The 14,678-nt window shown below is 35.9% G+C and overlaps 1 protein-coding gene across 8 annotated transcripts in view; it reads right to left on the reverse strand.

Moving 5' to 3' along the window:
- CSNK1G3 (casein kinase 1 gamma 3) overlaps positions 1-14,678 on the reverse strand; it is an 88,241-nt gene that overhangs the window by 6,815 nt on the left and 66,748 nt on the right. For 6 of the 8 annotated variants that reach the window (XM_075021821.1, XM_075021829.1, XM_075021822.1 and 3 more), the window contains 3 exons: positions 9,598-9,746; positions 8,465-8,560; positions 7,721-7,816 (listed from right to left, as the gene is read on the reverse strand). In XM_075021821.1, coding sequence (XP_074877922.1) covers positions 7,721-7,816; positions 8,465-8,560; positions 9,598-9,746 — 341 coding nt within the window. The remainder of the gene's footprint in view (positions 1-7,720; positions 7,817-8,464; positions 8,561-9,597; positions 9,747-14,678) is intronic. The other 2 variants (XM_075021827.1, XM_075021826.1) reach the window with 1 other exon arrangement.

Raw genomic sequence — 14,678 nt, forward strand, 5'->3', positions numbered from 1 at the left:
CAAATTCCCTTTGAAAATTCTTGAGCCACTGGGACAGTTCTGGTTCTCTGGGAATGTTTGTTTTGACTTTAATCCAAATTGAACCCAATATTCTCTCTTGGTTCCTGTCAGCTTCCCTGCATGACAAATGGTGCTACTCCAGATGCCCCTCCCTTATTCACCTCATTGAATCTGCCAGGAAGATGGTTTCCTGGCTACAGACAAGGGTGTTATCTGGTCAGGGCAGCTAACAGTGCTAACTGACCCATTAAAGTATCAAGAGGTCTGCTAGCTCCAAAGTAGCAGCAAATGCTTGGCCAAGCAACATTGCACAGAAATATCTAAGAGCCTGCAGAAAACATCTGTAAAACATAATCACCTACAGGGAAGTGGATCAATAGTAGGTTCATAGTTCAAGATTCTTACCAGCTGTTGCCTGAAGGTCAGAGATTAAGGTAGAAAAAAGCAGAGGGAAGGAAAGTCATCATCATAACGTTACTATTCCCCTCACCCTCCCAAGCTCTCCTCTTAATGTAACACTTGCATCTCATCTATTTATAACCAAAGCTAACAGCCTTGCCTATTGAGGTTTGCTTTGTGGTTCCTATTGTAACTAAGTACAGAGCTTCAGAAGTTTGCTGAACTTAAGCCGTTTTCCATGCCATGCACCTACATCAGGCTGAGTTTTCTTCTTTTTAGAGCTTCACTAAAATAAGAACCACTGCCAAAAAAACCCTGCAGCCCAATAATAAAACAAAAGGAAAGATGTCTGAAATTGCAAGAATCTATTTAGTTAAATTTTGGTCAATATAACTGAAGGAATTTATTTCTGTGATGACAGGTAAGTCAGTGGAGTTTCAACCAGGTAGCTTAAGCTTTGTTTCATATCATTGGGAATAGCAGAAGCACAAAACATTCAATGACAGAAATAGGTAGGAATCATACTTTAACAAATCATAAGACAGTGGGTCAGGCATCTTAAACTGAACATCCTGGATTAGATTTTGTGGTCATCATTGTCCATATTTACTGGTAAGGGGAAATAGTATGATCCCAACCATCTCACCAGGCATCTTACTGTGCAGATAATTTCATTGCTTCCTGTGAAATAATCCAGTTGTAACAGTGATAAACAGAGCAGAAACAGGTGGTGTTTGCATGGGAAGTACTTGCTAAATAAGACAGGATCATTCATGAAAATGCAAGGGTAAAAAAATTTGCTCAACTTGTCCACCAAATGAGCTTTGGATCCAAAGGATCCAAATCATAACTATATAACTAATCACAACTACAGCCTGCACTAACCCATATAAAGCAAAGCCACCCAATTAAGATTGTAGTCAAGCTCGCCTGCAGTCTTAATCATTCAAGATTTCTGCTCCATGTTCTAGACTTAAAATGAACTTCACTGAAGAGATCCTCAAACCTGTGCTCAAGGTTTAGTAACATAGGTTGATCAGAAACAGAAGTCTTTGCCATCAGGGTAGGGTACATCAAGAAACAAGACAGGTATATACCCCTTTCTGGATTGGAAGCAAGCTCATACACCTTAGCATTCCTGACTGTGACACTTTGCACAGGTATTTGCAAGAACTCCTGTTTTCTTCTCTTTTCCTACAAAAAGCAAATGAAAATATTTATGACTTTTACTCAAATATCAACACATTGTCCAGTTCTAGCATCTATGGAGCTTTCACATGGCATTCTCCTTCATGCTTCTTTCCCAGGAGTGCCTGTTCAATGATTCACCCTCTATCTTCTTGGACAGCAGGTTCAAAAAAAAACAAAAGGGATCAAACTCAAGCATGTACACATGCTTCATTTGAACTGGAAAACATAGAATCATAAAATGGTTTGGGTTGGAAGAGACCTTAAAGATCAACTAGTTCCAATCCCTCTGACTATGGACAGGGACACCTTCCACTAGACCAGGTTGCTCAAAGCTCCATCCAACCTGGCTTTCAACACTTCCAGGGATGGGGCATCCACAACTTCCCTGGCAACCTGTTCCAGTGCCTCACCACCCTCATGGAAGTAGATACCTAAAAATCCTTCCTATATTAATAATCTAGTTTTGAATATTATTTTTCAACAATAGGTTGAAAAAATCCATCATTCCCTTCTGATGTATAAAAAAGCCAGGAGAAAGTGAAAACATTTTGATTGGAACAAAACTGTATCTAAGCACATTTTTAACACAGCTAGAGAAAGCCTATTTTGGAAAGGCAGGCAGATCAGCAAAAAAAGGTTTGCTACTCTCTGGTTCGAGACTCAGGGTTCCTATCAGCCTTTGTCAACAACTCTCTTTGGTTTCTTCAGAGCCTCTTCTGGCAATAGTTAAAAGAACACCTGCAAGATTTGAGCAACTCATAAAAACAAAAAACCTCCTAGTTTATGACAGGTTTGTTTTGTTTTAAATCACAATTAGTCACACTAATCTAAGCTGACTTTAGCTTTAAAGGAGCAATAACAAACTTCTGCTTGGGTCAATGCACTGCCATATGGTAACAAAGAACAAAGCTTATTTCACAGTTTCCCAACACATTTATATGCCTATTAAAAAGGAAGCAGAGAAGCTGTAATAACCTGTTCAGGGATTCTTTTATTGAAATACCTCAAACTGACTTCAAAACTGAATAAGATTTTTTGACAGTGGTTTCCTTCAGTGGGAGAAGTCTTTATTCTGAAGACAGCATTTGTCCTAAGGTGCTTTTTTATTAATTTAAGAAAGTTTCTGTAAGAAACTTTGACACAAACTTTGTAGAAACCTTCGCAGCAGATAGCAGAAGACTGTCCTGCCTCACTGTGGTTGATCTCTACCAAAGAGATAGAGATCAAGGAGAAAGAGACCTCAGTCCTTGCCATATGCATACAGCAGACACATCCACCAAATACACAACCAAATACAACCAAGTAAAACTGCCTGTTGCATGGCTTAGTTTAGATGGTAGGAAAATGAACTTCACGTTTCCGGGAAGAGTTGTGACCTCTGAAAGCATAAGTGAACCAAAGGGTATTGGTACTCTGAAAAACAGCATCAGTCATGCTTCTCCAGAATCACAAACGCCCCGAGTTTCACTCTAGTCTACTACTGCTGAAAACAGCTCTAGGAATGGTCTCAGTAAGATGAAGAACCAACAATTAATACACCTGCAACAGAGCAAAATATATACCTTAAAAAAAAAATTAAACAACAAAGAATCATTTAAAGGAGCACAAGAGATAGGCAGGAGTGCTTCAGTTCCAGTATCAGTAAGGCTACAACTGTATGATCTTACAGTCATAAGTTCCATACCTTGATGAAATAACCTAGAGCACCAAAAGTTAATTCCCTGTGACATCAGTAAAATATTTTGCAATCTGATCAAAATTGCATTTGGTAAAAGACAGATAATGCAGAGTAAATGAAGCAGTTTTAACACTTGTACAGTCCTGATCCTGGAGCATATGGGCTTAAGGTAGACCAACCATTAGACTTTTCTCTCTCAGACTACATGCCAATCATCTCAAAAATCAGCACAACTTACACAGGAAGATATGGGAATATAACAAAATTGAACAAGAATCAGTCACCTGGAAGACAGCATATGCACTGAAGTTGGGGTACACCAAATGCTGTAGCGAGGATGTACCACAAATATGGCACAAAGAAGATTCATCATAGTGGATCCACATAAAAAGCTAAAATTTTATGAAAGGAGAGAGAAGAGCCAATACACAAAACTAATAGTGCTTAAAGAGAAACTTTTCATTTCTCTACTTATGACTGCAGTTGAACTGGATTTCCTCAGTAGCCTGATGAAAGATGGGAGGCACAATTCATTTCTTAATAGATTTGTATACAATTGTAGTGAAAAAATGTGGATATTCAAGTTATATTTTTGCACCTAAAAATTCTGTTAACAAGAAGTACATGAACATTTTTCCATGAGTAGTCACAGAATTAGGTTTCTGAAAACTAATATTTTAAAATAAATTTCAAATTAGAAGTGTTTCAATGTTGAAGATTAACCTAAGCTACTCACCTATATACATGTTGGGGATTAACCACTAAACTGAAAATCTAAAACAACTTCAAGCATTTTGATAACAGATCTTATCTTGGTTTAAATTTAGTTCCTTCAAATTTAATCAGTTCTTTAAAAGTTTAATTTGAAGAGCATATATATAAAGAAGCATATGCATCACATTGGCTGTTTCTTGCTACCCTCTAAGCCATAAGGCAAACAAACTTAAGTACTAGACCCACTACCTAATAATGAGATATATTAATTGTGGATAAGATTAGTTTCTTAGACATATGGTCCTCTAGAAGCTTGATAAGGGCCAGTTATAATAAGACAAAGTTAAGCCTGAATACCAGTATTCCAAATGGTAACAATAAATCTTAAGGCTAGCCCCATGCTTTGCTTTGGATTGGTATGTAAACTAATCTTTTACTTGCCATGTTCAAAAATCAGTCAGAAAGTCTCTCATAAAATAAATTTTGCTCATTTTCCTGCTTATAATCACAACAAGGAATTGCAGAAATTTGAAAGAGACATAGAAAATAATCCTTCATTTCATAACCAATCTCAAGTAACTGAATTCTCCACTCTTCAAAATATAAAGCCAGCCTTCATGCCTAAGCAATTTTTTAGTGATATTACAGAATGCTGTATTTTACTTTCAAAAAGCTTCCACTTAAAAGAACAGAAAAAATTCACACTATCTTTTTAATTCACAAAAGCTTAGGGAAATTGATTTGTTTCATCTAATACATTGCTATCTTGACTTCTTGATGGAGAGTTGTCTTGCAACTCAAAACTACTTACATCAAATATCTAACCTTTCAAGCAGTTCCTAAGCACCTTTCAAGTCCTATGGCACTTCACTGGGAACTCTTTAAACCTGATCTTTTAATGTAACCTGCTTTTAAAGAATTTCCAAATGGGAAAACAGAAAGAGAATGGATAAGAGGAAGGAGACTAGCTAGCAAGTGATAAAAAAAACTAATGAACAGATTAGATTAGTACGGTCTTTATGAGTTCATAACCAGTTTGCAGTTCATGCAGAAAAGGAAACAATTCAGTGTTGTAAAACTGACATTTTTGGAAATGAGGCAAACATAAAAATAAAGACACAGGAAGTTGCTGAATGAATTGCTGGAAGTACAAGTTACTCTCATTAGTAAGGCTACACAAACTAGAAAGGTGGACTGCCACACTACAGCTTTTTTATCTTATTAAAAATAGAGATAAGCAGAAGAAGGGATGTGAACTGTTTCTAGATGTCTTCCCTTTACAACTCAATTTACTAATAGTATTAGAACTTTAAACATGAACTGATGCTACAAAGTAAAATTAGACATGATTAAGCACATTGGTGTATCTCTAACATGGGCGTAGAGAGTCTGGGATAACTTAATACAAAACCCAGAATGATTACTATTAGTGAAAAGACCATTTAGGACCTGAATGTTTCCCCCTTGAACATCATTATTAAGAGCATAAAAATATATACTAACATACAAATACACACATACCAACATTCAGCTCACCTGAATTTAATATGTCACAGTGAAGAATCACTAACACATTTTAAGTCTTCTACAAAAGGATCTCAGAGATGACATCAGCAGTAGTATTACAGATGACTAATAGCAGTGACATAAAAAACATTCCACTGTCACTTTAAAATAAAATTATCTGCCAGATTTTTATATCTTGCAGAAAAACAGATAATTCAGCATAAAACTGATCTCAAAGATGAGCAATGACTTGCTAATATCACAGAAAAAATAAATGTTATGTTTCATACCTCAGACTCGACTCTCCCTTGAGCAATCATCTATAGCACTTTTAGAACTTGTCTCCTTGGGAGCAATTAGGAATCCAGCTAACCTATCTAGCTAATCATCCAACTTAATAGCATGATTCAGTTAGTATCACTACAACAAAGGGGTATTTGACAACAGTCAAGGGCTCAAACTTCAAAACAAAACTGAAGATGTTAGGTAGTTTTACAAGTGCTTTTAATGAGGAAGCATGACCATTCCATATTAAAAAGCAACCCAATTAAGCTGGCTTGAAAATACCCTTCTGTACAACACTTGATCTTCAAAGACACAGACCAAATGGCTGCAGTTTTCCACACTGCTCTTTTTACAAGGCAACTGTTTAGTTCTAACTGATCTAAGTGATCTGAACTCAGAATGCCTATACCCTTTGGAGGAAAAAAAAAAAAAAAAAAAGGGAAGAACATTATATTAACAGAAAGGTGTACTACTGGTATCTCCTGGAAAATGTTCTCCCTGGCACCAAAGGGTATGTAATGCATATTACAGTGGAATGAAATCTCTTGCAGTTGTTACATTTTACCTGAGAAAGAATAAAAAGTTTCTTATGTGCTGCGATAGCCAACAGAGTGATACTATATACAATTTGAAAGTTCTACTAACTGGAATTTAACAAGTTAAATATGTATTTTTCTAACCTAAAAAATAAAATTCAAAAAATAAGAAATATAATGATTTGAGGAGATACAATTTCAAATCCAATTTTGATTCCACATTACCATACTGTTCTTAAAAGGTGACTACTTTTAAAACTGATGTTGAGAGAATTTTTGTAATTCAAGTTAAATATACAGGTAAATTTTTTAAAATATTTGTTATTGAGAAGCATAGAACAATTTTTAAACTTCTGATACACAGTGATAATTATCATCTACTAGTTTTTCTTACATGACACAACAGTACTTTCTAAAGCAACAAAACTTAGAGAATGTTAAGTTTGAATTGAGTTTGAGTTGCAAAGTATTTAAAGAAGTTACAGAATTATCACACTGGTGATACCACAGCACTGTTTTCTCTACCCTGGACTTCTCATTCTTTCTTCAGGCATTTACAAATTTTTTCCAAAACAAAACTTCAAAAGAAATATATGTAACTTAGATAGTCAAAATCAAAAATGCAGCAGACAAAAAAAATATTTTTTCCCCCCAGATAACACTTTACAAAGCTAAATTATTTTCATTTTAGACTGAAAACTCGAAACCTCATATAGACTTTGCAGCTGGCATTTTGAATCCTTCTGTATTAAATGTAGATTTTTTTACATTTTTTCCCAATGATCTTGCCACTAAATATATCCACCGAAAAGTGAAAGCTGAAAAGTAAAATTAAGAGCAAACCAGGAAAAAAGCTCCTTGAAGATGAAATAAACTAATAATAAAGGAAAAATTGTTGGGTTCTACTCATTTTTCTACTGATAAGTGTGAAGTACTGCCCTGGGAAACATTCTTTTAGTCAACTATTGTTTGAACAAAAGTCGTAAAGTTTAAACAAAAATCACTACTTAACAATTTCATTTGAAGTTTGCTTAAGGAACATAAACCATGACTTGAACAACACTGAATTCAGTCAATATTGCTTTAGTTGCTAATACAACTAAATAACACATTGAAAGTCTAAACTTCAGTTGTTTACACTGATGTTAAGTGTATATTCCCTCAAAAAGAGAGAGAGTTTCATTGTTTTAGGCTTTCACTAAGAAACATGTAGCAGAAATTCCACATAGAAGATCATCCATAGTTTTCTGCAACTGTTTTAATTTCAGTTTGGCAACTGTGAAGTAGGGATTAATAGGAACATTCTGAACATTACTGGAAAGTGAACTTAATGTGAAAACAGAAATCATGTGAGGCACTACAGGAAACTAGTATTATGTAATGCAAAATGATCACGCAAAGCAGAATATACCTGTACTGAGCCACCATGTCTGTCAGCTGCTAGGTGAGCCCTCAAATGATGTGGATTGGCTTGCTGTGAGTCCCAAGCTGCCCTATGGTCTGTTGACTATCATTTTTGAATGCATTAGGAATATATGCAAAAATAAGAAAAATTCAAAAAATGAACAATTCATTCTTTAATTATTACATATTATTTTTTAAAAGCACAGAAGCACTACATACTCAATTCCTATATGCCTACACGTACATTTTCATAGAGAAGTAAAGTAGCTAAACCTCAAAATTCCTAGTAAGAAACAAAGTCCACCAACACAACCTTGTAACTTAGCTTAGGTAAATGGACACAGGTCTAAATTCCTAAAGTTTTTACCACCTTGGTAATTATCCTGGTTTAAAAAACAAAAGTGAAAATGCTATACATACATGTTAGAACCCAAATAGACAATATAGCATATGGGGAAGAGACAGTGGTTAAAAAAAGAGAACTAAAAAAAATTTAAAGAAGTATCAGCAGAGAGAAAATTCACTACTGATATAAGCTATGTTATATCATAGCATAAAACAAGCAACCTTTTAGGACATTTTAAGGTCTACAGATGTAGTAATGCATTAACAAGGATATACTTAAATTGAAGAAAAAACAAAGAAAACCTGGAGTGTATTTTATTTTGGAGTTATAATAAAAGCAACAACATAGCACAGATCATTAGACAAAAGGCGAAGTAATGCTGATAATCTTATATAAGCTGTTTACCTGATTTTTGGATTGTTGCATTTTATCTCTGTGCTGATATGCTTCTCTGTTTGAAGACAATGCAGGGTCTGAATGTATTGAACCCACTGGAGTAGGCTACAAATACAAATAATATGTAGCAACTAGTAAAAAAAATAAATTTTTAAGTCTTGCCAGGAGTTATTGGTCTGTAGTAGAAATTAATCTTTAAATCTGACAGTTTCCCATAACCCAAAATCATCAAATTAAAGCAAAAGCTTCACTAGATATTTATTGATATCAAAGAGAAAAAAAGGCAAACCAAGACTTAAACAATTCAATGAAGTAGCAATTCTAAGTATTATGAGACACTAATTTTCTGAAAGACTTCAGGCTGATACTTTCTGCAGTTAGCAGTTAGGACATTCTGATGAAAGCCTGAAGAAAGGCTTAAAGTAATTTCTAATGCTAAACACTGAAAAAAGATTTAGCAATAAAATACTATGATTCTTTCAGAGAGTGACATATAGAACTTAAGGGTAAAATGTATAATCTGATATTGTCCAACACACACTATCCCTTCCCTACTTATTAAAAAGAAGCAATGAAAAATTTGAGATGCTGAAAAATTCATCTTCTACCCTTTCTTTAAAGAACATAAACACAGTATTTTCTGTAACTTTAGATGTGCTGTGATGGAAACTGATATTCTGCATCATATTTCATTAGAATAATGCATATAGACAGTTTCTTCATAACAAACTTAAATAACTGGAGTATAACTCAGATGCAGGGAAGTGATTGCTCTACATTTTAAAAATACTGGGAGTAAGAAAGTCCCCAAAGCAAGAAAATACATGCAATAATGACGATCACCTGCAAAGTTTTAAATGCCTTCTTCAACTCAAAACCGTCTGTATACTTACAGCCTCATTTTGGATTGAACAGAGATTTACTTTAATATTAAGAGTACATGTTTGGAAAGAGACTCAGTATGAAATATCTCGAGCCAAAAGGTAATGTTTGAAAATGCATCTGAAAATTGGTTTGTCATAGCAGCTGTTCACAACAAATAGCAGCCATAAGATGCACATGTTAGTTCTGAAACTAACAGTGGCTCAAAACTGATCACACAAAAAACCCCAGTATATTACTAATAACTTAATTGTACTCACCAACTGTTTGCCAATCCAGTCATATTCATAATCAAATATATAGCCTTTCCGATCAAGTAAGTCTGTGAAAAGCTTTCTTAAGTAGTCATAGTCCGGCTTTTCAAAAAAATCTAGGCTTCTTACATAATGTAGGTATGTAGCCATTTCCTCTATATAAATAAGAAATATACATAATTGCCTACTTGTTTTATTGGCACTCAAAAACCAGTACTTATTACATATTAAAGCATTCTACCTCTTCACCATAAAACCTGAGCAGTTGTTCACAATGAATCTGTAAATTACCAGGAAGAAAAGTTACATAACAGTAATAATATCCTTCAAGATATACTGCTATATTCTAAACATATCCTACCACGTCACCCCCCATTAATTTTCCCTTTACATTACCTATAGAGATCTTCCATCCAACCTTCCAATCCTGATGCAGTGTGCCAAAAAAGTGGGGAGATAAATGCCTCTACTTCTCAATTTTTATTTTTGTTTTTTCAATTAATTGTACAAAGACAAGCCTAAGGAAAGGTAAAGAAGGGGGTATTATGAATGTATAAGGCGGAATATGTCTCAAAGAACACCTGTTACTGGAACGTAACCTTCCTTCCTTTAAGAGAAGATCCACATGTATGTTCTAAAGCGGGCAACTCCAATTGTCCTGACAAAAACCACCTGGTTTAGGGTCCGTTGAGCTGCAACTGTAGTATGACTATGGAAGTGCAACAGCACTGAATGTTTCAGGCATCATGTTACATAAAGGTATTGAGCAGAACTGGTACATATCCTGAACAGAAACACTGCACAGAAGTACTAAGGTTACCTGGGCTCTTGTAGAATAACTTCTGACCAGTGTCAGCTTAATATCGCTGTTTAAATACCTGATCGCTGTCAACAAACAAATAGAGATTCGTTTGGGAAGGCATTACATCGAAATTATAAGATTCTCCCAGTAGTGGAGACAACCAGGGAGATTTCTGAAAGGGCCTGGACCTGTAAAGATAAAAGGAAAGAGCTTTCCTAGTCATTAAAGGGTATGACATACAGACTGAGCACTAGCGGCCAGAAGCTTCTAGTTAAGACAAGAGTTCCAGCACAAATCTCTTGGCAAGTGAGTAGAGCATACAGAAGTCCCATTCCTGATAATGAGTTTAAGCCATGAAAAGCTTCTGAGACAATAACTGTAAGGAACAAGCACCCTTATGGACAGAAGACTACAAGAACCCAAGGGCTGAAAGGGAGGACCCATGAACATCTGACGCACAAGCTCCAAATCCCACTGAGAAACTCCTCAGACATGTGACTACATTTGAAGTAACTCCATCAAGAATCAAGTCAAATTAGGGACATGTGGAAATACAACAGTCTGAGAAAACAGCAGATGGTGAGACAAGATAAATGTTAACAAGCTTTCACAAAAGACGAAGTCCTACAAGTCCTTCCACTCCAGCAGGTATTATAAGAAAGAAGTAAAGTACTGGAAGACTGAAGAGAGCAACAACCTAACCATACTGAAATTTTGGTTCATTCAGACTGCATCCATCTACATCTTCCTGTTACAGAAAGAAGAAAAAAAAAAAAAATCACACCGCAGTAGTTTGGAATAGAATACTGCAACAACTTCTTACAATCTGATGTGGACCAGGTGAAGCACTTGACCTGAGTCCTGGGACATTATTTCCAGGTGGACAGAGCTCTTGAAATCTAACTTGTTTAGGAAACTTTGTAGCTCATGAAAGAGTGGGAAACCACCCACTGGACAGCTGTTATGAGAAAAGCAATGACTCCTCACTCTCATGCCAAAAAGGCTGTTCACATGGTCCCAAAGTACAAGAGAAGGCACCTATCTAAGACCAGAAAGTCACAGGACAACTAATGTTAAAAGTAGATGCCACCAGCACTCACTGATCCTCTGAAGAGGTACATATGTCATAAGCAGGACAACAGTATCACTGCACACTCACCCTGACCCACACATCTCATTCCACTAAGTCTGGAGAAGCTGACATATTATGGTACAAAGAAGGTCCTGTAAGAAGACCATCTTCTGACAGAGGATGGCTGAGAACTGCAGAGGCAGTGCTAAGACTGAGCTATGCTAAGTTAAACTCTTTCAAAGGTAGTGGGGTAGAAAGAGTGAGAAGTGAAGGTTTGAGACCAGCTTGATAATAAAAAGTCACGAAGTAGCATCAGGGTGGTGCTGTCACAAATGCACAACAGGACAATGGTGCTGAAACATCCTAAATTACTCAGTTCAGGCAAAAATAGAGTATTAAGTGCTATGTTTTAGGCACAAGTACATGGAACAGTGGATAGGAAGAATTCCTTGGCACCTAAGGTCCAGCTCAGCAGATGAGCAAGAGTCGTCAGCAATACCAGCTGAGGAGATCAGTATTTGAAGAAGGTGAAGAGAAAGGTCGACACATTGCGAGGGACCTCTTTAACAGTATTTTCCCAATGTAAACCGGAAACCAAAGCATGCAAGACATGTCTTTAGAGGTACGAAGGCTGGAACTCAGCCATTTAATGCAGCTGAATCTGTTACAACTGGCTGACTCCAAAAATCAAATACCACCCTTATCATGCATTTGAAACACAAACTCCAGAGTTTAAATCCTTGTGCATATTTTATAAAAGGCTTGAAACAGCAGTAGTGTTGCACATTCAAAGACAGTACAATTCCACGGAACAGGGGATGAAAAAGATAAGTGTGACAAAGACCAAAGTATCTTTCACTGATACTACAGTGTTCTTGCCTCATGGAACATCAGTCAGCTAGCTCAGTCTGCAGGCTGACTAAAAAGAATTAAAATGATGATGGATGTACTTCTCATTCCATTCTATGTCTCAAGTGACACGAAGGACAGGAAAAGGTATAAATCCCTGGATATCTGACATGCAAAAACTTCCACATACAAGACTACATTTACTATGAAAATGTACATATGTACTATCAAAGAAGTTTATCTTTTGTGCCCTCCAAGGTCAAGTATCTCTTCCCTATTCCATTTTTCAGATCCAATCCTGTCAGCAAGCATGTACTTGATTAGATTTGGTGGAAACAGTCCACTAGAAATACGGAGCTACTCATGCATAATTATTTCCAGGAATTGCACCATATAGATCTTAAATTAGATATTTAAAGGATTTTAGCAACTACACATAAAAATCAACATGCAAGACATGCATGCATTACTGGATGCAGATGATTTATATTCCAGAACAGGTTTTTTTCCCCACATATAAACTTTTGTCAATTTACCAAACTTATGTTCAGCCACCTGCTCCTAATTCTGTAACAAAAGTGAATTTCACTCAATTTTACTATGTTTTTTAATACACAGGAAAAAATGACATGAAAAACTTATGAAAAATTGATAATAGAGTAATTTTTACCACAGGGTTGGAAAAAACTTCAAAAGGCCATCTAGTATACCACCCTGTCCCATACCAAATCACTTAAAGCCTTTCTGTCTGGTTTTTTTTCACAGAACTCCAGTGAAAGAAGCTCCATAGTCTCCTTGGCAATGGTGATCCCTTCATGCTCTTCACTATATTTGAAACACAGGAGTTCAAGTCTAAACTTAACCATTTTGGATTACATCCATTACTTTGTCCTAGCTGCTGTGGGTATAGCAAACTGATTCCTTTCACATTTGTAGCAGCCAAAAGGTACATGAGAACTTCTTTCCCTCACAATCTTGACTAAACCAATCTTCATTCCTTCAGTCTTTGGTGATCGGTCTAGCAAATATGGCACATAAGCACTCACATTTCTTTGTAAGATACCCTTATAATGGGATACGTTTTCTTGAAGTACAGTCCCCAAAATTGATCATACTGCTTCAGCTGAGGCTTTACAGAATCAAGTAGAGTAGAAATGGCAAATCATGTGTCTTTCAGGCTATCCTGTTTACATAATCCAATTTGGTATGGGGGGGGTTGTTTGTTTGTTTTTAAAGATGTAGCACCATGACACTGTTCACTTGCATTTACTTTGTGACTGACTGACTTTGAGTCATTACCTAAGGAACTTTTCCATACCCAATAATTCTTAATTTGGATTTGATCCTATCTTCATAGACTGCCTTGAATATGTTTTATTGAACTGTACCTTATATTTTTAAGACTGTATTTGTGTCAGGATGCTTTCATTCTAACCCCACTGTCCAGCTTACTAACTTCAAACTTATCATTTGCAAGTTTAATATACATTCTCAATTATACAAGGCACTCAAAAATACTGAACAGATCCAGCAGAGATCGCTGTGGAATACCTGAAATGTTTCAAATGTGGCAACAATGTACTTAACTACTTCAAATTGTTTTACACTCTTCTTCCCATAGAAGATTCCTCTTAATTATACTTTTAAGATGACTTGTGAAGATATTTAAAAAGAAGGTCGAAAGCATAAGTACTAAGATTTCATGACATAAAACATCTGCCTCCTGTCCACAAGGCCTGCTGTGGACAGGACTTCCTTTCATAAGAGGAAATCAAATCAGTTTGTCTTGAGCTATTCTCAGCAAATCCATTGGTACTGTGATTACTTTGCAAGGTGTTTATTTTTATTTTGGCAAAATTGTGTCCATGTCATGGTGGTGCGTCCCCTGTCCCAAGCTGATTAGTCCAACTTTTTAAAGTGTCATATTTGCTACTCTCCAATTTTCCAATACCTCATTGATTCTCTGTGCACTTAAGGAGAAAAAGAAGTCACACCTGAAACTAATTGCAAGCTATGTTTAATATTATTTCAAGGTGTTCCTAATGCAGCTTGTTTTAAAAAGTGATAGGATATCAGATTTGAGCTGAAAAGGCTCGCAAAACTTTATGTGTGAAGACACGTGTGTAGACTAGTTGATAACTGTAAGAATATGTATCAATTTTTTTTAATGTTTCCTTTAGAAGAATCTGTCTTTGAGGAACACCAGCATTAGCTTACTGCTCTGTCAAAGGATAATTCTTGCATCTATTACCATAGTACATAATACACGTATTTGGAAGCATTATTTTATTATTGTTTAAACCAGATATTAAACAACTATCTATGACAGTTTCGTTTTCTAACTCAATACATAACATTTTTATT

Source organism: Buteo buteo, chromosome Z (assembly GCF_964188355.1).
Source record: "Buteo buteo chromosome Z, bButBut1.hap1.1, whole genome shotgun sequence".
NCBI classification, from domain to species: Eukaryota; Metazoa; Chordata; class Aves; order Accipitriformes; family Accipitridae; genus Buteo; species Buteo buteo.